At 54.1% G+C, this 25,232-nt stretch overlaps 2 protein-coding genes across 2 annotated transcripts; one reads left to right on the top strand and one right to left on the bottom strand.

Annotated features, from left to right (window-relative positions):
- Positions 1-691: 691 nt before the first annotated feature.
- LOC103826392 (1-phosphatidylinositol 4,5-bisphosphate phosphodiesterase gamma-1-like) lies at positions 692-20,162 on the bottom strand. The gene is made up of 32 exons (XM_018917329.3): positions 19,178-20,162; positions 13,450-13,599; positions 13,248-13,341; positions 13,087-13,134; positions 12,286-12,370; positions 12,075-12,155; positions 11,949-11,983; positions 11,328-11,400; positions 11,132-11,233; positions 10,933-11,051; positions 10,771-10,856; positions 10,463-10,583; positions 10,204-10,372; positions 9,893-10,012; positions 9,607-9,714; positions 9,324-9,511; positions 8,936-9,136; positions 8,698-8,817; positions 8,244-8,427; positions 7,902-7,979; positions 6,618-6,721; positions 6,317-6,413; positions 5,188-5,254; positions 4,738-4,901; positions 4,526-4,622; positions 4,196-4,420; positions 3,376-3,524; positions 3,060-3,174; positions 2,779-2,940; positions 2,059-2,147; positions 1,774-1,958; positions 692-1,679 (listed from the first exon to the last, which is right to left on the bottom strand). The coding sequence occupies exons 1-32, from the start codon at positions 19,395-19,397 to the stop codon at positions 1,628-1,630; spliced, it is 3,888 nt and encodes a 1,295-aa protein (XP_018772874.1). The 5' UTR covers positions 19,398-20,162; the 3' UTR covers positions 692-1,627.
- LOC115484356 (uncharacterized) lies at positions 19,513-24,670 on the top strand. Its single transcript, XM_050970602.1, has 2 exons — positions 19,513-19,600; positions 21,757-24,670. The coding sequence occupies exon 2, from the start codon at positions 22,401-22,403 to the stop codon at positions 23,631-23,633; it is 1,233 nt and encodes a 410-aa protein (XP_050826559.1). The 5' UTR covers positions 19,513-19,600; positions 21,757-22,400; the 3' UTR covers positions 23,634-24,670.
- The last annotated feature ends 562 nt before the right edge of the window (positions 24,671-25,232 follow it).

Here is a 25,232-nt window from a genome sequence, read left to right as displayed (position 1 = left end):
CCCAATGGATTCGTGTGTGTTTCCACAGTCCCTAAGCCTTATGGATCGCTGAGTGTGTGTCCCCATGGACTCAAGTCCCTGTGTATCCAGGGTGTGTGTCCCAATGGACCCAAATCCCAATGGATTCACATGTGTTTCCATGGACTCAAATACCTATGGACATGTGTGTGTCCTAATGGGCCCAAATCCCTATGGATTTGTGTGTGTCCCCATGGTGCCATGTCCCTGTAGATCCATGTGTGTATTCCCATGGGCCCAAAGCCCTATGGATCCCTGAATCCGTGTCCCCAAGTCCCTGTGTATCCAGGGTGTGTGTCCCAATGGACCCAAATCCCAAAGGATTCACATGTGTTTCCATGGACCCAAATCCCTATGGACCTGTGTGTGTCCCCATGGCATGGCCCTGTGATCCTGCATCCCCATAGCTGTGTGTCCCTGGAGCCCTGTGTCCCCCTGGCCTCATGTCCCCATGGCCCTGTGTCCCCACAACCTTGTACCCATTGTCCTTGTGTCCCTCTGCCTTGTGTCCTTCCTGGGTGGCCCTGCCTGCCACAACACACCCCCAAGTGTCCCCACTGCTGCTGGGACAAGGGTGACACACTGGATCTGGGACTACCAAGGTCCACCCTGGGGACCCTGGGGTGGCAGCAGAGCTGGGAGGGGACACCAGGTCACAGCAGCAGGGTATAAATATTGGCTAAATAGATTTATTTTCATACAAAGAATACACAGGTCCCCCCTGCCGGGACACCCCGACCCCAGGGGACAGCCCAAGATGTCCCCAGCCACCGTCGGGCTGGCCACCACCCTAGTTGGCTTTACTGGCAGGATCTGTCCCCATTCCCAGAGCTTGGTGACAACTCTGGGTCACCTTGGGGACATCCCTGTCCCCTCTGGGGCCACCTTGCTGCCTGTATTTACCAGGTGCCTAGTCAGGGCATCCTGTCACAGGCCACTCTGCCTTGTGGGACAGCCCCAGACTTGGTCCCCTGCTCCCTTGGTCCCATGCTGGGACATCTCTGGACATTTTGGGGTCCCCCTTGTGCCCTAATACTGTGGCTGGTACAGACACTCCCTCCCCCCACGCCATATGTACACGCTGGATAAAAGAAGAAAATACAGGTATTTATAGCAGGGGAGCAAAATACCCCCCTAACCCCCCCAAAAGTGTCCCCTGTGTCCCCATCCTGGTGCCTCATCACCAGCCAGTCCTGGCACCTGTGCCCAGGATGGAGATGGCTGGTCCTGCCCCATCTTGGGCCAGCTGGGCCCCTGTGCCTCAGTTTCCCCGTCGGTCATGGGGCTGCCATGGGATGGTGGGACATTGAGAACGTTGGGTGAGGAAGAGCCACTGTGGCCACCTCGTGGGGACAAGGAGGTAGCCATGAGCCCCAGGGAACATGGGATGAAGCTGGAGGCACCTGGGATTGAAGCCAGAGCGTCCCACCTCCTGCCTCACCCCCGTCACAGGCACAGCTACCCAAGGCCTCCTTTCATCCCCAAATTTGTCACGCTGCTGTCACCCAGCCCTGGGCATGGTGGGAGGTCCGGATGTGGCCACCCCACCTCCCTTTGTGGCAGGAGAGGAGGTGGCTGGGGGAAGCTCCTCAGCTCGAGTCCCTCCAGCTCAGCTGCGTTTGGTGACCATCTGCCGGTCCCTCTTCTTCTTCTCCATCAACCTGGGGGGAAGCAGGGTGGTGGCCTTAGGAACCCTCCCAAAGAGGGACGTCCCAAAGAGGGACGTCCCAAAGCCACAGGGAGGGGACAACTCACTTGCGGTTGCGGACTTCAGTGAGCTCCATGAGCCGCTCCTGGGCTGCCCGGAGCTCATCCAGGCGCTGCTGGTAGCGGGAATCGCAGCCGTTGGTGCGCTCGTAGCTGGAGACCTGGCTGGAGAGCTCGCTGGCACGGTCCCGGAGCTGCTGGATGGACGAGTAGAGGTTCTCCTCATCTTCCTCCTGCTCCAAAACAAGCGTGTGAGGCTGGTGTGGTGGGCAGGACACCCCAAAGAGTTGGTTCCCCTTGTTCCAGGTTTCCCAAGCCGCCTGGGCCACCTGCCTTGGCGTTGATGATTTCGATGTGGATGAGGAGGGAGGCGAGCTCCAGGTCCTCGGTGTAGCTGTTCTTCAACGGCACTGACCGATAGCCTGGACACATCACAACACGAACTCAGAACCACAGCAGGGTCCGAGCCCCTCACCATGGCCAGGACCCCAAGGAGATAATGATGATGATTGCAGGAGTTTGCACTAGAAGAACTTTAGAGGTCCCTTTCAACCCAAACTCTGCTATGACTCCATGACTTAATGATGGAGGTGATGATGATAAGGATGACTACGTAGGGGAGTGGTATTCAATGACTTTTAGAGGTCCCTTCCAACCCAAAGCCTTCTATGATTCCATGATCTGTGATGGAGATGATGAAGATGATGGTTGAAGGGGATTTGGACTGGATGACCTTTAAAAGCCCCTTCCTACACAAACCCTTCTACAATTCCATGACTCAGTGATGGAGATCATGATGATGACAATTGCAGGAGGGCTGCACTAGAAGATCTTTAAAGGTCCCTTCCAAAGCAAGCCCTTTTATGACTCCATGACCTAATCATGGAGATCAAGATGATGATAATGATGGAGATAATGATGATTGCAGGGGGGTTGGACGAGATGACCTTTAAAGGCCCTTTCCAACCCAAACCCTTCTGTGATTCCATGACTATGATGGAGATGATGATGATGATGATGATGATGATGATGATGATGATGGAAAGACTATACCTGTTTTGAGGCCCTTGACAGGGAAGGTGGCTTGTGCCAAGAAGTTGGGATCACTGAACATGTCCTCCTCATACACCACGAAGCGGAGGAAGGCAAACTCGGGGTTGTTGATATCGAAGACAAACTGCTTGAAGAGCCAGACGGGGTTGAAGCCGTTGTCAGCTGTGGGAGAGAGCACAAAACCTGGCCCCATCACCCACACATCCTCTTAGGAGGATGACAGAGGACAGAGTCAGGGTTGTCCCTCAGGGTGGGGACATCACCCGTGTGTGGTCTCTCACCTACGACATCTGTCTTGTTCTTGCTGTTGTCATACTCGGAGCCACAAACCTCCACCTCCACAAAGGGGCACACGATGCTCCTCCCGTTCTTGGGCAGGTGCCGGGCACCAAGGATCTGTGGGAGAAAGGGGAGGAAGAAGAGGGTGAGGTCTGGCCACACTAGATGAAGAAGAATTCCCAAGAGTAACAAGCTCTATGGAGCAAGTATGTAGCTGGAACAAGTAAGAACCACCCCTAGCTGACCCAAAAATAAGGAAGGAGTTCACATCTTGATGGTGACCGCCTCAAGGATATCTTGCTATCCTTGCACACTTGCCTGCAGCTGGACTGTGATGGGCTCCACAATCTTCAGGCTGTTCTTGTCGAAGGGGTCAAAGGTCTCGTCCCTCATGATGTCCGGCTGCAGGACGTAGCCGCTGCGGCCACCGAGCATGAAGAGCGCCTGGTTCAGCTGCATTGGTTTGTCTGTGGCCATGGGGACAGAGCAGATCTGGGCATGGGGCTCAGGGACCTTCTCAAGGTCCTTGGTTAGAAGGTTCTACCCTGCAAACCCAACTAAGAGCCCCAGCTGTGGTTGGAGGAGGGATGCAGCTGAGTTTTGCATGAATCACCCAAGGATTGCATGGAGATATCCCCACCAGGATGAGGACAAAGACTACAGAGCATCCAAACCACCCTTGTCCCCACCAGGATAAGGACAAAGGTTGGAGAGCTCTTTCAAACCACTCCCTGCATCCCCATCAGGATGAGACACAGGATGGAGAGCATCCAAACCACCTCCTGTGTCTCCACCAGGATGAGGACAAAGCTTGAAGAGATCATCCAAACCACCTCCTCTATCCCTATCAGGATGAGGACAAAGGTTGGAAAGATCATCCAAACCACCTGTGTCTCCATCAGGATGAGGACAAAGCTTGGAAAGATCATCCAAACCACCTCCTGTGTCTCCATCCAGGATGAGGAAAAGGCTGAAGAGCATCCAAACCACTCGTGCCCCCATGAGGATGGAGACAAAGGTTGGAGAGATCACTCAAACCACCTCCAACAAGACAACTCAGGGCAGAAACATTGGGAATGGGAATTCTGAGACAACTTTCAGTGATGAGCACAACAAGAACCCCAGGAGCAGGATTTACCAGGCGTCTGGAAGTTGAGGGCCACGAGTTGGCTCCCACAGATCCACATGGGCAGTGGGTCGTAGTTGGAGGAGTCCAGGCGCTGTCCTTTGGGGTAGATGCGGCTCAGCTGGCGGCGGTTGTACTGCAGGAACTTCTTGCCCTTGCTGCGGTTGGCGTATTTCTCTGCCTTGGTCTCGGGGAAGGAGGACATGTCCCGATAACATGCCTTGTCTGTGCCAATCTCTGCAAGCACCAAGCGGCCATCAGGGCAGGAATGAGACCTGGATAGTTCTTCCCACCTGTCTCTTTCCACGCTTCATCCCTTTATCCCACTTCTCCAGGACTTACTGTCCTCATCGAACGGCACCGGCCGGCAATACACGACCAGCTCTGAGAGCTCCAGGGCGATCTTCTTCCTCCGCTCCATGATCTTCCCCTCTTGCATCTGCACCAGGAAAAACAGGAGCTGCAAGTCTTCCCCCAGACTCTTCCTTTGGAGATATTAGGAACAATCTCCAATAGAAAGGGACCATCCAGCCCCATCCTCTGCATCCCCTCACCCTGGCGTCGGCGTTCTGCGTGGCCTCCCGGATCTTGGCCACCCACTCGCTGAGTTCCTCCTGCGTGTCTGCGGCCACGTCCAGCGACTGGGCTGCGTGGGACATCTGCTGGGAATGGATGGTGAAGACAAATGGTTTGGAGCTCCTCCCGTCTTTGGAGATAACTATAAGGACATCAGAGGGGGGCTTTACTCGAAGACATTCCCAACGGATGGCTCTGTGGAGCAAACGAAACCTCAGCGGTCCCGCTCCCGGGCCCCCACCAGCCCCTCCTGGCACCCCACCATCCATCAGGATCCTCTTCCTCTGAGGATCCCATTTTTTTCAATGTGTGGCTTCAGCTTTCCATGCTGAAACACACCCTTGGAATCAAGGCAAAATGTCCCCTGAATCATCTGGACATCCCAATTCCTCCAAATTCCCCCCAAATCCATAAGTAGGGACACTCACCGACGTGGCAGGATGGGACATCGATGAAGCCCTTCAGGAAGTTCCCCAGGGGGCTGTTTTCTGATGACTGCAAGAGAGGAAGGAAGAGGTAAAATGGGGGAGGCCTGTGGGTTACAGGCAGCCACCACCCAGCCCTCCAAGCTGGGCAAATCTGAGGAAAAGAAGGGGAAAAATATCCAGGAGCATCACCCCAAGAGCTGGGTTGGAGTAGGACCAGGAGCATCCCCCAGCCTCTGTATAAGCATCTGGGCTGGTACAGAGCTGGGAGCATCCCCCAGATTCTGGATAAAGGTCTGGGTTGGAGCAGGACCAAGAGCATCCCTCAACTCTGTGGGACCAGGAGCATCCCCCAGATTCTGGATAAAGGTCTGGGCTGGTACAGGGCTGGGAGCATCACCCAGATTCTGGATAAAGGTCTGGGTTGGAGCAGGACCAAGAGCATCCCCTGACTCTGTGGGACCAGGAGCATCCCCCACATTCTGGATTAGGGTCTCGGCTGGCAAAAGGCTGGGAGCATCCTCCAGTTTCCAGGAAAGGATCCAAGCTAGAGTGTGGCCAAGATTATCACCCAGCTTCCAAACAGAGATCAGGGCTGGAACAGGACTGGGAGCATCCTCCAGCTTCTAATAAGTTGTCTAAGTGGGAGTGGGGCCAAGAACATCCCTCAGCCTCCAGATAAGAATCTGGACTGGAGGAGGATCACCAGCATCCCCCAGCCTCAGGGTAATGGTCTGGGCTGGAGCGGACAAGGAGCATTCCTTAGCCACTGGATAAGGATCTGGGCTTGTACAAGACTTGGAATACCCTGCAAAAGGGTCCAAGCTGGAGTGGGGCTGGGAGCATCCTACAGCCTCTGGGTAAAGATATGGGCTGTAAAAGGACCAGGAGCATTTCCCAAGTCCCAGAAATAGGTCCAAGTTGGAGTAGGGCCATGAACATTCCCCAGACTCTAAATAAGGGTCTAGGCTGGAGCAGAACCATAAGCATCCCCCAGCCTGTGGATAAAGATCCAAGGTGGAGCAGGATCGTGAGCATCTCCCAGCCTCAGGATAAGGGTCTGGATTTGGTCAAGGGCTCTTGGGAGCCTCCACTGTTCTCACTCCCAGGGTCCCAGGGAGGTGGCACTCACGGCCTCATCCTGCTCCTGTGCCTGGGTGCCAACGATCTCCTCCACGTAGTTGGCTGGGAACCAGAGCTGCTTCTTGCCCCCGTAGTCCCCCCGCCACCTGCAAGGGGTGAGAGGATCAAGGCAAGCGGACAGATTTTGGGGAGGGGGGGACAGGGGTGTCCCTGCTGCATGCGGTGCCAGGGGGTGGTTGGAGAAAGGGTGGGGGGACAAAGAAGGAGGCTGAGTTAAAACCCACTGTGGGAACACCCGGGGTGTCCCCTTCACCTCCCGCCCACAGTGACACCCAGGTGACCGCCCTCACCAGCCACCGTCCTGCTTGTCCACGTTGTGGATGATGGCCTGCTTGCAGAATGACAGCTCGTCCTCCCGTTGTGCTTTGTAGTCATACAGAGCCTTCACCGTGCACTGGGGACACCAGGAAGAGGGACACGTGTGTCACCACCCAGCACCTGGTGCCCAACCCAGCCCAGCCCCTTGAGCCCCCCAGCAGAGTGTGGGGGATCCTGACCCCAAATCACGGCATCACAGAATGTTAAGGGGTTGGATGGAATAGACCTTAAAGGTCATCACATTCCAACTCATCCCACCATGGGTAGAGACCCCTTCCACTAGATTCTCCAAGCTCTGTCCAGCCTGGCCTTGGGCACTTCCAGGGATGGGGAATCCACAACTTCTCTACTCTGGTGTCTCACCACCCTCACAGTAAAAATTTTTTTCCTAATATCTAACCTGAATTTCCTCCCTTTTGTATCCATTACTCCTTGACCTATCTGCTGTTCCTGACAAAAAGTCCCTCTCCAGCTTCCAAATTGCTCATGGCAGTGGGATGGGGTAGAGGGGATAGGAGGGCTGGAGGTGCCTGTGGTCTTGCAAGATTACCACATTCAGAGCAGACCAGGTTCCTTTTCTGGGATCCCCAATGGTTTCTCCTGGTGCACTAAAGGGTTAATCCTCTGATACTACCACATTCCTTGGAAAAAAACCCTCTAGGTTAAGTTTTCCTGTGTGTGGTCTTATCTTGCTGCAAAGGGACCATTAAGGCAGTAGCAGTGCTGGACCATGGGATTGTAGGATCACAGGAAAGGAACCTTAGGGCTCCAGACTAGCCTCTTCCAGGGTCAACTCCAAAATATGTCCAGTCACAAAAACCCCCAAAGGTGGAGACTGAGTCAACTCCAAAAACAACTAAGTCCCAAAAACCTCTGAGGGTGGAGACTGGACCACCTGGGAGCTGACCCTAGACCTGCTTCTTAAGGGTTTCCCAGTGCAAAGGGATTTCCTTGCTGTTGGGGCAAACTTCTGCCAGGTCCCTGCTCCAGGCTGGGGTCTTTCCAGCCCTGTCCCCCACCACAATGTGACAATGCCGTCACTGGAGCTCGGACTGTCCCCAAGTGATGGTGATGTTGGCTGGGTCCAGCTCCAGCATCACTTGAGGGTCAAATAAATGGAGCACAACTCAACCATTTCTCTGGTCAGAGATGCTGGGAGGTGTGGATCTGAGGAGGGACCACCCAGGAACTCCAGCACCTGAATTGCCATATCCGACCACCTACCACGTCCCCAGGACACCAGCTTGGCCCCTTACCCTGGCCATTGGCATCTTGTTGGCCTCCACATAGAAATGAGGGGTCCGCACCTCATACAGAGCTCCATAGTCCAGTTCCTGCAAGGAGAAATACCTGTGGGGGTCACCTGGTGCGGGCAGAGGGGATGAGAGGAGGTTGAGTGGGATGTAATATCCCCTTGCAACTTGTTGGAAAAGGGAATTATGGTGGCATTTTAATGCTGGGTGATGACCAGTGGAACGAGCTTGGCCGGTTCTGGTTGGGCTCCAACCAAAATTCTGGAAGATGGTGGAGCTGAGGATGTGGGTTTGGTTTCTTATTGCACAGAACCTCCACCATCCATAGTTGCTGGGAGAACTCACAGTGGTGCCCATCTTCTCCAGGGTCTCCTCATTGATGGGGTAGCGCAGCTTCATCTTGCGGTACAGCGGGTGCTTCTCATAGTAGCTGATGAGGTCCACGAGGCTCTCAAACTCGGCCGAGCTGCCCAGCATGAAGAGCCGTCCTTCCTGCTGGATGCGGCAGTGCTTGATCTTCCCCTCCGCCCTGGGGCCAGGAGAGATGGGAATGGGATCAGTGAGGGGTGGCCAAATCCTGGCTCCATGATGGGGATGGGCAGGAGGTGATGCTTGGGGATGCCACCAAGATGAACACCCCGAGGATGTCATAGAGGGTTTCCCTTTCATGACACCACCATGCGTCCCACCGTGTCACCCACAGCAAACCCCTGCCACCTAGCTCGGGGTCACAGCAGATAGGTTATCACAAATCCTCAGCTTGGCCAAGCCCAAGCGGCCTTGTGGTGGCCACACTCACCGGAAGGAGATGGCATAGGAGTTGGGCTCGCTGCGCTTCCGCACCAGGAACGCACCATCCCGCGGGACCCGCATCAGCATGTGCTCAGCCTGGAGACGCGTCAAGCTGGCGTGGTACCACCTGCCCAGGGAGAACATGGAGACTGGGGGCTGGCATTGGCATCTCCACACCCTGCTGGGGCTGGAGGAGGCTGGTGGACTCATGGGATTGAGGGTATGGGGATTGGAAAGATTCTCACTCTTTGCTCTCGTGGGCGTTGGGTTGGGGGACGGGGTCCGTGAGGCGCATCTCGAACTCGTTGCAGCGCAGCGGCACCTCCCGGTAGTGGCAGATGAGGCTGTAGAGGCTATCAAAGACCAGGTTGTCTGTCAGGTAGAACTTGGTGGCCCCGGCCTCCTGCCTCGAGTGGATCCGGCAGTGCTGCACCCGGCTGGACCTCCTGCCATGGGGGTGGGAGAAAGCCAAGTCAATCTCAGTCCACATCTCCACCATCCTACACTTTGGGGTCTATGCTGCACAAAAAGGTGACATTTCCCCCAAAAAAGCCATTCCAGCCACCAAACCAGGCACTGACTGGAGGGTCACCCAGGGAGGGTGGGATCCTGCCTCCCTGCTGGAGCTCCTACCAGAAGGAGAGGGTGTAGTCGCCCACGAAGGTCTCGCTCTCGCGCACCAGGAAGGTGCCGTCCTTGCCGCCTGTCTCGGTGCAGTACTCGTGCAGCAGCTTCTCTGCAATCTGTCGCCCGTCACGGCCACCCCCGAGCTTGCCGTGGAACCACTTCTCCGTGAAGTGCAGCTCGTTGTTGTTGAACTCCTGCAAGTTCATCCCAAAGTGGGTGTTGTCACCCTGTCACCCTCCCTACAGAGTTGTCAATTCGCCCTGTTGGGTGCGTCCTGCCCCTCACGCACCTCCTTCTGCTCCACCTCCTCTTCATCCTCGTTGAACTGGTAGCGGGATGTCTCCTCTGAGTAGTAAATCTTGTTGCTTGTCAGGACAAAATAATGAGGGCTCCAGGTCTAGGAAAGAGGAAGAGCACTGGTGAGGTGAGGAAGAGGATGACACGGAGGGATGGAGCTTTGGGATGGGGTTTTTAATCCCTTTCTTCCCCTTCACAGCATAGCAGTGGTCTAGGAGAGCCCATCCCAAACCCCACTGTCTGACAGATCCCGCTCAGCCCCTGAGGGCCTCCCTTACGTGGTCGATGGGGTCTTCAAGGTAGAGAATTCCATTCTTGATGGAGTTGCTGATGTCATTCTCTGAGTAACTGGCAGTGGAGACCTCCTCGTACAGGTTCCCTTCAACCAGTTTCTTGTGCTGGGGGACACCCAGGGAGGGGAGCTCAGTGGTGGCCATGGGTCCCACTGACCTCCCAACCCTCAGGATCAACCTCCCACAGGTGCCTTCCCACCATCCCTTGTTCCCCTTGACCATCTCTTGGTGTAGAACCCAACACAATCTGTGTCCCTCCTGCAAAGAGTGGTTTTGGGGCTTTGCCTGCTCCACACCTTGATTAGGATTTTCTTCTTGAGCTGGGTGGGTGAGGGCAACTCATCAGCATTGATGTCCACTGGCTTGGTGAGGAGCATGTCCCCAAAAACCTTCTTGAAGTGGCAGGCCATGTTCCTCTGCTGGACAATGCTGCAGTGGTCTTCGATGGAGAGAATGATGGGGAACCTGGAGCAAGCAGGTGGGAATGGTGGCCTCAGGTGAAGGTGAGGGAGAGGTTCCCAGAATTCAGAGGTTGTTGGGGGAGCTGGGGCTTACTCAGAGGTGACAAAGGCATGTTCCTTGATGGTGTGCAGCACATCCAGGAATTTGATCTTGGAGGTGAGCGTGTGGCCGTGGTAGATAATGGGAAGATCGTCTGGGCCATCCCAGCAATCCACTGAGAAGGGAAACACCTCGGTTAATTCATGTTTGCCACCAACTACGCGCTGGGAACCATTTCTCAGAGCACCCAAATGACAGGGAAAGATCCTCTGCCCTGGTGGCACAGGATGGGGGAAGGGAATGATCTGTTTGATGGGACATCAGGGGTTCCAGCATCCCTATGAAGGGCTGGTGGGACTCACACTCGATACAGCGGCAGCCCATCCTCAGGCACCGGGCGTACGCCTCCAGGGAGGACTCACTGGAGAACTGGTCTCCTGTCAGGTACCTGCAGAGGAGAGACAAGGATGATGGGATGCTCATGGATGTCCCTGAGGAACACCCATGAGGGGAAAATTCCTTACGTGTTGTGGGATGAGGAGATCCAGTACTGGGACAAGGGGTGGTTCATCTCCTCAGGCACCACACGCTCGTACTTAGCATCCATCACCATGTTTTCCTTGGAGAAGAGGTATGTGAGGAACTAGGGGGGTAGAAGCAGAGAGATCAGAGCCTGATGGTGCTGGGGAAGTCCCTGTGGGAACACTGTGTGGGGCCACCCACCTCATCCAGCTGGAAGGAGGGATCCGATGCTTCGTTGGAGCTCTCCTTGAGGTAGGAGCACATGTAGTCCCGCACCACACCCACATCACTGGCCCAGGATTCCTGGGATACAAACATGGCTGTTGTTGGGGGGGGAACTGGGCTGGAGTATCCCATATGGGTTCCTTAGGCTGCAGAGTTCTCAGGGAAACCCCACCTTCTGGTCATGCAGCAGGAACTTCTGGAAGTCGTAGAGGGACACTTGGCACAGCTCGGGGCGGTCCACATTCCTGGGACAAGGAGCAGCCACCAGTGAGGAGCAGGAGAAGGAATTGGGATAGATCCCATGGCAGAATTGAGGCCATCAGTGCCCATCTGCAGCTCAGCCTCCCCAGGACCCCCACTCCCATCAGTCCCTCCGCCCTGTGACTGGGAGAGGCCGGCACCAGCTGGAATGTGCAGCTTTGTCCGAGAATACTGGGAGGAAAGCAGGGCACATGTCCCTACATCCCTGGCAGCCTCCCCATCTTCCACCCCTGCTCACCCCTTCCATTCCTGCTCCTATCTTTGCTTCCATCCCATCTCCCATTATTGCTCCCATCCCTTCTGCACCCATATTCCCATTATTGCTCCCATCCCTGCTCCCATTATTGCTTCCATCCCTTCTGCACCCATACTCCCATTCCTTCTCCCATCCCTGCTCCCATCTCCTCTCCTATCCCTTCTCCCATCACCATCCCCATCCCCATTCCCTGCTCTGCCCCACAGCCTGACTCTACTTCCCACTCTATGGACCCAACTCTTGGAATATTGATTGGGATGGGAGCTGAGATCTCACCGCAAGGGGAAGGAGAGCTCCAGCTGCTCAATGACCTGGAAGGCAGAGAAGGAGTCCAGGCTTAGCTGGAGTGGGACACATCCCACCAGGATGGGAACATCTGGGAGGCCAAACCATGGATCTTACCGACTTCTGGGCATCAAACATCAGGTTTTTGTAGAACTGGATGAAGTGGGAGAAAGTCATCTCATTCCTGGCTTCCACTTCCTGTGGGAGACGGGGCTGGATGAGAGTGGGGCCACTTGATTGGAACCAAGGACACCACAGTGGCCCCAGCCCATGTGGGGCAGGTTGAAGAGCATCTGCCTCATAGCTGGGGTGTGCAGAGGGTCCTTACCACAAGTTTATCCCGCAGGAATCTCATGTTGGGAACACGGTAGTTGACCTGGGGCAGCATCGCCTTCAGGTCCTTCACTGTGATGCTGCCAGAGGGAAAATCAGAGTCAGGGTACTGCTAGATCCCTGGATGAGTCTCAGCTCCCAACACCAAGGCTCCCACCCCAAATCTTGATGCCTGGCATAGAGACCCTCCCCTCCTGGCCTGTGGATCCCTGCAGTGGCACAGAACTCAGGGAAACTGTGGATGTCTCATTCTGGGAGGTGTTCAAGGCCAGGATGGATGGGGCTTGGAGCAACCTAGTCTAGAGAAAGGTGGAACTAGATGATTTTTATTGTCCTTTCCAACCCAAATCATTCCACGATTCCGTGTTTCTGAGATTAATTATGTGATGTCTGGCATGAGTGTGAGCAGAGGGACAAGGAGAGGAAGTGCATCCAAGAACCAACTGGGCACTCTTAAGACATCATCCCACTTGGAGGCGATGCCTATTCCCATTCCCATAATAATTTAAGTCCAAATTCCCTTGGTTTGGGAAGATAATTATGGGCTGCATTAATGGCCTGGGCCCTTTGGCACTGGTGAAAATGTGGCACTGGGGATGGATCCCAGTGGTCCTCACAGTCACAAGGATGTGACCTGCACCCAGTCTCCTATTTTTGGTGCCTTCAAGCATCCCAAAAACCCTGGTGCTCCCTTGTCCCACAGACCTCACCCTCAGCCTGGCTCAGCCTCCAAATTTGGGATGCAGCAGGGGGAATATGGTTCTGTCCAGCTGAACTCACTGTGCTGGTGGCTCACCTGCCTTCCCTGGCCCGGTCCATCCCATCAAACTGCTTCCGTAGCCACCTGGGAAGGAAAGGATGGACAGACAGTGCTCAATCCCAAAGAGGCCCAAGCCCAGGTCAGGTTTTCTTCCCAAAACAGGGACCAGGAAATGGGATCTGCTGGTCCTTCCTCACCTCTCGATCTGCAGTGGGGTCTGGGCTCTCTGGGTGTCAGCCACCAGCCAGTTGAGCCCCGTTATCCATAGGTTGATGTCCTCCTCGCAGAAAGCTGTTGGAGGAAGAGGAGGGCGATGAGCTTGGAATGGGGAGGAGGGATGTTGGGAAGGGGGTGCAACCCCAAGGATGGACACAGGGAATGGGGAGGGACCCAACTCACCGGCCACGCTGAGCGTCCGCAGCCTGAAGTCCATCCCGTAGAGGATGATGAAGCACATGGTGAAGTCCAGCTTGCGAGCGTCCTCGGGGTAGCGCTCGAAATCCCGGGAATTCTTCCCCAGGCGGATCTCCTTGATCTCCCGAATGTCGACTGTGGGAAGAGAAGAACATGAAACTGTCCCCTGCCACCACAGCCTCATGTGAGTGGTTCAGGGAAGTGAGAATTCCAGAACATGTGCCCTCTGGAGAACCTTGTTGCCAGGATGGGATACCCTCAGGAGTGTGTGATGGAATTATGGGTGCTGTGGCCATGTGTCTTTGAGGGTGACATGTCCCCAGTGTCCTCCAGTGATGTGTGATGGCACCATGGGTATGGCATGTCCATTTAGGGAACCGTGTTCCCAGGATGGGATGTCCCAGTGGCACTGCCCACTGGAGTGGGATGGCACCAGGGTGCCACGGCCTTGTGTCCTCCAGAGATCTGTGTTCCAGGATGTCCCCAGGACAGGGTGTCCCAGGATGTCCCCAGGATGGGGTGTCCCTGCAGTGCTGCTGCAGCTGAGTGAATCACCATGGATGCCATGGCCACGTGTCCTCCAGGGAGTCGTGTCCCCAGGATGGGGCGTCTCCATGGTACTGCCCATTGGAGTGAGATGGCACCAGGATGACATAGCCATGTGTCCTCCAGGGATCTGTGTCCCAGGATGTCCCCAAGATGGGGTCCCTGCAGTGCTACTACAGCTGTGAGAGGACCAGGATGACATAGCCACGTGTCCTCCAGGGATCTGTGTCCCAGGATGTGCCCAGGATGAGGTCTCTGCAATGCTCCTGCAGCTGAGTGACACCACCACGGATGCCACGGAAGAGTCTCATCCAGGGATCTGTGTCCCAAGGACAGGGTGTCCCTGCAACCCTGCCTCCATGTGCCTGATGACCCCCATCCCTGTGTGTCCTTCAGGAACTCGTGTTCTCAGGACGTGGCATCCCAACAGCGCTGCCCACTCTTTTCCCAGCTTTGTGGCTGCCACGCATCCTCCAGGCTCATCCCACCCCATCCCAACCAGCAAATCTCCAGCCACCTTGTCCTCCCCAAACCAGACCCTGCACTGGGATAGGCTGAGCTCGTGTTTTCCTTGGAGAACTCTTCCCAAAAGTGGCAATTTGGAGCCCCGGCAGCCGGGACCGCAGGGCGTTGCTTTCCTGCTGCTCTGCTCCCTCATTATCCCGCTAAATAAAGCTCCAACAGCGGCGGCAGGGCCGGGTTTCCGGACCACGCTCTTCCTCACTGCTACTCCACCAAGGGAGAGTTCCAATTTTCCCAGTGGACACATCCCACTGGGAGCAAGAATAATAACATAATATTAGGAACAACACACAAAATTGTTCTTGATCCCACAACCATCACCCCCCAGGCAGATTTGTCCTCTGGGAACGAGCCACCGACAGCGGAAAGGGCTTTGTGTGACCCAGGGCGGCCGGACCACCTCGCCAGGGGTATTGTCCTGCTGAGGAAATGGGTCATTTCCCGGAGAATTTCCAGCCTGGCTGTGTTTCCGATGTGGTGGTGGGGAAGGCTGCAGACGTGCCTTGGTGGAAACCCTCGGCTGAATCCAAAAGGGGGGATCCAAAGGGGAGAGGAAAGCTGAATGCAGGGAGGAATAAGGGATGGGGGAGGAATCAGGCTGATTAAGCAAGAAAAGAGGGGAAGAATAGTTTTTCTTGGCGGAAAAGCTCCAGAAAACAGTGGAGGCTTTATCCAGCCTTCTTTTGCTGGATGACCGCAAGCCAAATTTCACGGATCAGGGTGGGATTTTAGCACAAGTGACACAGAGGAGCTCTGCACCCCAGCACGAGCTTTGTTTTGGGACAAGACCTCAAGGAAAGAAACTTCATTGTCACCGTGTGGCTCTTGTGGCTCGGAGCAAAGTCTCTTCCATAAGAACAGGCAGATTTTGGGGATAAAAATGGGTTTATAGTTTAAAAAGCAGCCACTCGACTCCTGCCCATCCACAGGGTGCCAGGGAGTGGAGAGAAGCCAGTGGCTACCATGGCTTTGCTAACAAGTTGCAATGCTGCTGCTCCTTGGATTTAACTCCTCCAGGATCTGGCCTTGCGCTGAACTCTGGGAGCTGTTCCTAATTCCTGGAATGGTTTGTATCAGAAGAGACCCTAAAGATCATCTCATTCCAACCCCTGCCATGGGTAGGGACACCTTCCACTATCCCAGGCTGCTCCAAGCCCTGGCCTTGGACACTTCCAGGGATCCAGGAGCAGCCACAGCTCCTCTGAGTGATCTGTGCCAGGGCCTCAGCACCCTCATAGGGAATAATTTCTTCCCAATATCCAATCTAACCCTGCCCTCTGGCAGTGGGAAGCCATTCCCTGTGTCCTGGCACTCCATCCATTGTTCCAAGTCTTTCTCCAGCTTTCCTGGAGTCCCTTTAGGCCCTGGAAGGGGCTCTGAGATCTCCCTGGAGACTTCCCTTCTCCAGGCTGGACATTCCCAGCTCTCCCAGCCTGGCTCCAGAGCAGAGGGGCTCCAGCCCTTGGAGCATCTCCATGACCTCCTCTGGACTCACTCCAGCATCTCCACATCCTTCAGCTGTTGGACCCCAGGGCTGGAGGCAGCTCTGCAGGTGGGGTCTCACCTGAGCGGGGCAGAGGGGCAGAATTCCCATTTTCCTGCTGTGGGATGAACCGAGAACATGGGGAATTTCTGGGTTGACAGCAGCAGTTTTTCATCCACCAACACCCTGAAGTCCTTCTCCCCCAGGGCAAATAGCCCATTCCCATGAAAAAATAGGGGAAAAGGGAGTGGCGAGGGGCTGCACAATACACCCGAGCAGCAGCTTCCTGGAAACCACATCTGCAGCGGATTTGCCTCGATCCTGTCAGAACTCTGTCTCCAAACTCCTCCCCGCATTGTCTCCATTGTCCTGGGCGATTAAAACACTCTGGAAGTCGGTTCCAGCTGCGAAAATCCCTTTTCTTTTCTAATGCAAAGCGAGCAGCGTGGTGCAAAAAAAGATTTGGACTGGTGGGGAGATGATGGAGGAGCAGGTTCGGCCCAGTGGGATTTTAGGGATGCTGAGAGCCTGGGAGATTTTTTTCAGGCATTAGGAGGGAAGCAAAGGGGTTGGAGGGAATGGCTGTTGGCCTGAATGGGAATTCCTGCTGGCCTGGGCACCTGGGTCATCCCTTCTTGCAGGATGTGGCAGCTCAGACCCTCCTGGACAGGGGAAATTGGAAGACCATGTCCTGCTGGGATCCTGTGGTGTGGTTAAAAACCTGGAATAAAATATTTCCTCCTTGTTTAACAGTGATAAATCCCAACTGGATTTTCTCCTCCCAAAAAAGTCCTAATTCCAATTATTTGCCATTAACAAGGCTGGAGGTGTCGTTAAACCACCTCTCCAAAATCCTCTTGGATTTTTTTATGCTGCCTTCATCCCCCTTTTCCAGATTCCTTGCACTGGGAACTGGGATCTGCTGAGGGCAACAAGCTGAAAGCCCTCCAGGATGAGGTTAATTTTGGAGGCCATGCTCCAGGCATTCCCAGGCATGGACATGATCCCAGGCATGGACACACGGACACGTGTCCAGAGGCTGCTTAACAAAGCGTGTAATTATCCCAGGGGTCCAGGGGAGAGCCAGGATCCGTGTCCTGGCCCTGACAGTCCCTAACAGAGACATCAGCACTTCCCACTAATCCCTCTCCAAGCAGGATGCTGGCTTGAAGGGGGGGATTTAAAATGGTCTGGGCAGGCGTGAGGTCTGGGAGATCCCAATACTTCCATAAAATCACAGAGAGTAGGAAGAGAGGGATGGACCAGGGGGTGAGGATGCTCCAGCCCAGCACCAGGATGGAGATTTCTCCCACCCCAGACTAGGAAAAGTGAATGGTGGGACAGGATGGCAGGATTGCACATTTCCAGGAGGATTTTCATCCTTTTTTTCATCCTTCTGGATGACCTTGGAGGATGGCTACTCACTCCCATGAGGGAGATTGGGCTGTTGTATGGGAAAAGACAGATCCTAAGGCTCCAGAGGGGAAACTGAGGCACAGCATCTGAGCAACCTGAGATCCTGACCTGGCAGCTCACAGTGCTTCCGGAAAAAACAAGGAGCTGGAAATGCATTATTCCATGACTGGATAACAGGTTCCTCTCCATGAAGACCTAAAATACCTCCCCAAAACTGGGTGCCCTTCCTCCCATCACCTTCTGCTCCCACAGATCTGCTCCTGTATCCAGAAAGTCCAGACAAGCACAGATCCTGACCATGCCTGTGCTCAGCTCTGAATGCCACCCTCCTTTTCCTGGCTCAAAGATGGAATTCCACCCCGGGATCAGCACCTCCAAGCAGGAGCTGAAGCTTCCAGGGGAATTTGCTGGATCTTACAGATAATCAGCAGTGGGTGGTGATTTTTAGGGGGGGTCATTGGTGATTTTGGAGGAGCCTCTCCAAGGAAAAGGTACCTCCCAAACCTCTGGGGTGAGTTTTGCCATCACCCAGGTGAGGTGATATCCCAAAATTGATTTCCTTCCCTGCACAGGGAGTTGGGATGAGGTGATGGTAGCTCCATGGCACCCCAATCTTCCTTCAACTGGATTTTTTTAGCTCAATTAAATCTTTGAGGTAATGAGCACCAAAACAAGGAGCCCCAACAATTCCCACTGCTGGGACAACATCCCAACAACCTCCTAACCACCAGGGTGATTTTTACGGATGCTCCAGTGGGGTTTTGGGGTTAAAAAAGCACCATGAGCAGGAACAGGCATGGTCATTCTTTTCCCTCCTTGGCAGGGAGGATATAAATCCCTGGGAATGAAACAGAAGCAGCTTGATCCCACAGAACAACTTCCAAAGTGGGATGGAGGAGGTGAGGGATGCTCAGCCCAGCAGCTCCTGCTTTTATGGGAATCACCCCGTGGCCAGACACCCTGACAAGGTAAGACATTCCATTGGGGTGAATATCCCACCGTGGTAGGACATCCCCTTGTGGCCAGGAATTCCACAACCAGTCACCCCACCATGGCAAAACACACCAGCACATCCAGGCACCCCACAGTCACCCCACCACTGTAGGACATCCCACCAAGACTAAGCACCCTATAACCAGTTAACACACCATGGAAGGACATCCCACCACAGCCAGAAACCCCATAACCAGTTACCCCACCATGGAAGGACATCCCACCACAGCCAGGAACCCCACAACCACCCCACCACTGTAGGACACCCCAACACAGTCAGGCACCCCACAAACAGTTACCCCATCATGGCTGGGAAACCCAGCATGCCCAGAAACCCCCCCAGCCAGTCACCCCACCACTGTAGCACACCCCAACAGACCCAAGCACCGCACAAACAATTACCCCACCACTGTAGGACACAAAACCACAAAACCCAGGCACCCCAACATATCCAGGCACCCCAACACATCCAGGCACCCCACAATCAGTCTCCCCACTACAGTAAGACATCCAAGCACCCCACAACCACTTACCCCACTGTGGCAGAACACCCCAACACGCCCAGAACACCCCCAGCCAGTCACCCCAATACAGCACAGCATCTCACCAGCACATCCCCGGCTCCCGAACACCGCTGTCACTGATACTCGCCTGTCCCCCCAATTCTCCCTGCCCTCCCAATCCTCCCAATCATCCCAGTCCCCCCCAATTCTCCCTGTCCTCCCAATCCTCCCTGTCCCTCTCGATACTCACTGTCCCCCTCCACCTTCTCGGGCGTCCGGCTCCAGATGATCTGGCGCGTCTCCAGCTTCACCTGGAAGGTCCTTCTCTCCGGCCTCTGCGACTTCTTCTGGTAGAACAAGGTGAGCACGGTGCCCATCTCCAGGCAGCGCAGGATCCTGCCCATGTCCCCCGGCTCCATCCTGGTGTCCTCCAAGAAGCCATTGACGCTGTTGAGCCTGGCCATGGACATCTTCACTGCTCGGCCATCGCCCGGCGGAGCCGCACAGCCGGGATTGTCTCATGCAGGAGAGGACGGAACCAAAGGGCCGAAAGCTTCCCCTGGGGATTTTCTGGGATCGCCCCGGGCGTGGGTTTCCTCTACGGACGAGCGGAGCACGGCCAGGACACGCAGCCGGGATTGGCGACAGCGGGGAGGAAAAGGCCGGGCTGGAGGTACCGTGACCTTCGTGTCACCAAGGCGGGATCCGGCCCTGGCGCTGGCATCCAGCGGCGGTGGGAAAAGACAACGCCGGCCTTGCTTGCGGATGAGTTTTTGGATGTGGGGAGGAAAAATCCAGCCCCACAAAAAAAAAAAAAAAAAAAAAGCAGAAAAAAAAAAGCCAAGTCACCCCAAAAGTGATGGTGGTGAGGTGGCAAAAATCCTCCTCCTCCTTTTCCCCGGCCTCCGGGCCAAGCGGGGCCGGGGTTGGGAATGGGGTGTCGGGAGGTGTTTGGGAAGGTCTGGGGAGCAGCGGGATGGCGGGTGGGAAGGGATGTGGGATGCGGGGTTGGGGTGGTCGGTGGTGGGTGGGGAGGTGGGATGAGGGGGAAGGGGAGGGGGTTCCCACCGCCCGCCCGCCCGCCGCCCCTTTTTTTTCCCTGCTGCTCCTTAATTTCGGGCTGATGAAATGGACGCCCGGAGGAAACTGCAATCACACATGGCCGGAAAGAGATCAGAAAGGAATTTAAAAAAAAAAAAAAAAAAAGATCTTGGAGAAAGGAAAATGCGAGCCGGGGGAGGGGGGGGGTGTTTATGTGGAAAAGATGGCTGAGGGTGACATCTAGAGGAATTCCAGATGGGAATCGCATTTGGGGGTGGGGGGTATCCCAGCACAGGGGGGCACCCTGGGGTGGGGCTGCTTGGGTGGAAAAGTGGGGGGATTTTTTGGGAAAAAAATGGGTTAAAGGAAAGCAGCTGCCGTGAGTTTAGTTCCTGTCTGTCCCTGAGCTGAGCTGGGAATGAAGCTCCGGGAGGGATCGGGATTGGAGTCACTTCTGTCATGAGTTTTGTCCAGCCTCAGCTCAATGGAAGGGGGTGGGAAGTGCAGGGTGGAGAAGGAACATATGGAGAGAGGGGGGGAGGGCAGCAGGGCACAGGGATTGGTGTCACAGCCCCTGTTTTGTCCCTTTGATGGATTCTGGGTGGGAAAAGACCAGCTGGTGCTCTGGGAATTGTACAGGGATTTGGGGGAGGCAGAGGGTGAGGGGAGACCAGGGGCACATAGGGTGGGCAGGGGATTCCTTCCTGGCTCAACGCTTTGGGAATTTGGATCAGGAGGGGATTTTGTGGTGCTGGGCTCTCCCTGGGGAATATTTGGGATCCTAGTGATGGATGCTACAGGAGATGCTGATCCAGTGATGGACGCTCAAGAACTTGGGGATCCCAAGTTGGAGGCTCAGGAATCCAGACCTCCCTGTCCCAGGCTCATCCCACACTGTGGGCAGGAAAACAGGGAATTCTGCCCCTCTGTGCTGCTCAGGTGAGACCCCACCTGCAGAGCTGCCTCCAGCCCTGGGGTCCAACAGCAGAAGGATGTGAAGATGCTGGAGCAAATCCATAGGAGGCCACAGAGATGCTCCAAGGGCTGGAGCCCCTCTGCTCTGGAGCCAGGATGGGAGAGCTGGGAATGTCCAGCCTGGAGAAGAAAAGGATCCAGAGAGACCTCAGAGCCCCTTCCAGTGCCTAAAGGGGCTCCAGGAAAGCTGGAGAGGGACTTGGGACAAGTGGTGGAGGGACAGAGAATGGCTTCCCACTGCCAGAGGGCAGGGATAGATGGGATATTGAGAAGAAGTTATTCCCTTTGAGTGTGATGAGGTGCTGGAATGGAATTTCCAGAGTAGCTATGGCTTCTCCTGGATCCCTGGAAGTGTCCAAGCCAGGCTGGATGGGGCTTGGAGCAGCCTGGGATAGTGGAAGGTGTCCCTGCCCATGGCAAGGGGTTTGGAACTGCATGCTGTTCAAAATCCCTTCTAATCCAAATTGTTTTGTGATTCCATGATTCCAGTGGGGCTGGATGGCCATGGAGCAGATTTGCACTACCTGGCAGTGGCTCAGTGAGGACTGGGATATTTAGGATTTTACCCCCATGAAGGTTGGAATTGCAGAGAGAGAGAGATCTCCATCTTTCCACTGGCTTCCTGCAAATCTCCACTTCCCCAAAGAACTTGGGGACATACAGGAAAGGAGATTGTGAAGGGATTTTATTTTCCTTGCTTTATCCATGAATTAACTTCTGTTTCCCCCCCTCCTCCGGAGCAGAATAAGCTTTTGTTCAGGGCAATAAGCTGCAGAGATAGTGGCTGCTTGTGTTTATGTTTTCCATTTCCAGGCAAATCCCATTTCAGAGCCCCCTGAACACCAGGCTGGGAACTGAACATCCCGATCGGAGCGAGCTGCGGTGGATAGAGGATCAGAATAGAAGATTGTTTTTCCACATGGGGCTGAGCAGCCGGGGTTTGGCTTCTGATGTCCATCCAAAACACGTGGGAGGGGAAGGAATGCTCTGTTTTCAGTCAGCAATGGAATCACTGGTTTAATTTTAGCCTCTCCGGAGCAAAGCTTGAAGAAAGGAGTTCTCAGAGCAAAGCACCCTATGGAGGCTGGAAGGGGAAGAGGAGCTGGAGTCTCCATGTGGCCCCCAGGAATAGTGGTGTGCCCCCAAACTGGTGCTGCTGAGCACCCAAAATTCATGGTTCTTCTAAAAAACCTGCATGTGACTCATCTGTGCAAGTCAGGAGAAGTGTTGGGACATCGTGGAGCTGTCGGGAGGACAAGGAGAAGCCATGGATGTGCCAAGCTCCATCAAAAGGTGCCCCACCAATACACAGGGAGCTTCAGTGGGTGAAATGTCAGGAAAAATTGGTCCCAAGAGGAATCAAGCAAGTTGAATTTGCTCTGTGACTTTTGGATGTGAATCCACCTCTGTTTTGCTGAGTGGTGCTGCCCACAGAACTCCAGAGATCCAGCTGGGAGATGAACCAGGTAAAAAAAAAAAAAAAACCCAGAAAGGTCTCAAAAATTCACATCCTTCTTCCTGAACATCCTTCCCTCTCACCCAGGGATTGCAAAGGAGCATCTGATGCCACTTTCCCCTCAGCTTTTCCAGCAAAAGCCACGGCTCAGATTGTCAGAAAGTTTGCTTCCCCTCTCTTTGGTGCTGTTGTGAAATTTCCTGAAACCAAAAGGATTTGCAAATGTTTTTTGACAGGAGCACTGGAGCAGCAGGTCCTGCAAGGTGGGAATTTTGCAATGGCAGCTGGTGGTGTAACTGCATTAAATTGGGATAAAATCAGATTTCTGGATGGCTACATGCTCCTGGAAGAGCTCTGCTGGACAATGCTGACCACCCAAACCATATTCCCAATCCAAATATTTACAATTGGCGGTGTATGGATTTTTTTCCCAACCTTTCCAAGCAGGGAAAAGTCCAAGGCCCAAGCACTTGGGGAGCAAAGTCCTCTCCCCTTCACAGCTGAAGTTGGATCAATAGAGATGTTTTCACATGAACAAATATTTTTGGGAATTCTGCCACTGTTTCCTGGTGGATTGATTCTATCCCTCAGAATTAGCAAGGGAAAAGCCATGTTTCCATTGCCAGGATATGGTGGAGACACATCAGAGTCATGGAATGGTTTGGGTTGGAAGGGACCTTCAAATTCATCCAGTTCCACCCCTTGCCATGGGCAGGGACATCTTCCACTGTCCCAGGTTGCTCCAAGCCTCATCCAACTTGGCCTTGGACATTTCCAGGGATCCAGGAGCAGCCACACTACTCTGGGAATTCCATCCCAGCCCCTCACCACCCTCACAGGGAATAATTCCTTCCCAGTATCCCATCTACCCCTGCCCTCTGGCAGTAGGAAGCCATTCCCTGTGTCCTGTGACTCCAGGCCCTGTCCCAAGTCCCTCTCCAGCTCTCCTGGAGCCCCTTCAGGCACTGGAAAGGGCTCTGAGGTCTCCCTGGAGCCTTCTCTTCTCCAGGCTGGACATTCCCAGCTCTCCCAGCCTGGCTCCAGAGCAGAGGGGCTCCATCCTTTGGCGTCCTACAGATCTGCTCCAGCAGCTCCAGGTTCTTCTGCTGTTGGAGACCCTGGAGCTGCATCCTGTGAGTCCCTGTGGTCACCTCCTCACTCAGTAAAGGAAACTCATTTTGCTGTGGGATGTCACAGCCCCCATGATCCCATTCCTACAGAGCAGAGGATTTAGGACAGTTTTGGATGAATTGATTCGTAGCTGAGGTTTTTGATCCAGTGTTGGTCCTTCTGCCTCCATGGAATTGCCAAATGAGCCATCCCGAATTCAGTGCGTGAACATAGAGAAGAAAGGATTTGCTCTCTGTCCCCACTTGACATACCTTGGAAAAGAATTCCTGCTGGGAATGACATGGAATCACAGAGATCATCCCTCTGGTTTCTCCCTTTCCCAAACAGGTGGATTCAGGTCTGTCTGCAGCTCCTGCCCTGGCAGTGCCACCAGAGGCAAGAAACATCCCCAAAAACCAGACACCACAACAAAAAAACAGCACCCACTCGATAAATGACAGCAGCTTTTCCTTTGGGATCCTGCAGCCATTTCTTACCCCATTCCTGACATTCTTCTCTCTGTTTTCCATCTAACCCAGGAGACGTCTCCTTCCCTTGAGCCCCGCTCTGGAGTCTTGCTGTTATCAGCAAAAAACTGTGAGTCGAGAGTTTGTTTTCCCTTGGGAAGCAATTTTTTTTTTCCCTCATTGGAGTTAAAATAGGAAAACCATTTTGTAGAAGAAGCAAATTTCTTCAATGATAAATAATTGCTGAGCTCCTCTTGGAGCTGGGGCTGTGTCCATGGATTTCTGTAGGAATGGGAGGAAGGGTTTTTTGTAGGGCCTGGCTGGACAGGATGAGGGGTGATGGAATTAAACACAAAGGGAAGAGGTTTAGGCTGGAGATAAAGAAGAAATTGTTCACTGTGAGGATGGTGAGAGGTTGGATCAGGCTGCTCAGGGAAGTTGTGGATGCCCCATCCCTGGAAAAAGAAAGGGGAGAAGGAGAAAGGGGAGAAGGAGAAGGAGAAGGAGACAAAGAAAAGGAGAAGGAGGGTGGGGAGGAAGAGGAGGAGAGAAAAATGGGAAGGAGAAATAAAAATAAGGAGAAGGACAGGAGGAAGAGAAGGAGGAGAAGGAAGAGGACAAGGAGGAAAGAAAAAGGAAAAGGAAAAGGAAAAGGAACAGGAAAAGGAAAAGGAAAAGGAAAAGGAAAAGGAAAGGAAAAGGAAAAGGAAAGGAAAAGGAAAAGGAAAAGGAAAAGGAAAAGGAAAAGCCCTGCAGCCAGATCACATCCCATGAGTCCATGCCATGGATGGTGCTGGCACAGCAGGGAATGGGTCACTCACCTCCAGACTCCTCCCAATCCTTTAGGAAAAAGATGCAGGGAACAACCACTGACCTTGAGACTACACAGGTTTTAAACCTTCACTCTCTTGATTTTCCACTTCCTCCTGGATTCTCTCCCTTTTTTTTTTTTTTTTTTTTTTTTTTTACACTTTAATTAAGGCATCTCCCTGAAATCTTGACAGAACAATTGCAGGGACTCAAAAGTGCTGGAAGACATTCCAGAGAAGCTGTGGCTGCCTTATCCCTGGAATTGTTCCAGACCAGGCTGGACAGAGCTTGGAGCAGCCTGGGGTAGTGGAAGGTGTCCCTTCCCATGCAAAGGGGTGGAATTCCACTCTGAAGGTCCCTTCCAATCCAAACCATTCCATGATGTCCCAGATGTGCTGTTCCTGCAAATGGATCCCTGGCAGTACTGGGTGTTTCAGGATCCAGGG

This window comes from Serinus canaria, chromosome 2 (assembly GCF_022539315.1).
Source record: "Serinus canaria isolate serCan28SL12 chromosome 2, serCan2020, whole genome shotgun sequence".
Lineage (NCBI taxonomy): Eukaryota > Metazoa > Chordata > Aves > Passeriformes > Fringillidae > Serinus > Serinus canaria.
This window is presented reverse-complemented; position numbering and strand designations above follow the sequence as displayed.

Excerpts from the sequence above, each read along its gene's own strand:
- LOC115484356 (XM_050970602.1), top strand. The coding sequence starts at position 22,401 with ATGAACCAGGTAAAAAAAAAAAAAAAACCCAGAAAGGTCTCAAAAATT.
- LOC103826392 (XM_018917329.3), bottom strand. The coding sequence starts at position 19,397 with ATGTCCATGGCCAGGCTCAACAGCGTCAATGGCTTCTTGGAGGACACC. Across the intron at positions 8,428-8,697 it reads TCCTATGCCATCTCCTTCCG|GGCGGAGGGGAAGATCAAGC; the intron begins GTGAGTGTGGCC and ends TCCTGGCCCCAG. Across the intron at positions 1,959-2,058 it reads TCGAAATCATCAACGCCAAG|GAGGAAGATGAGGAGAACCT; the intron begins GCAGGTGGCCCA and ends GTTTTGGAGCAG.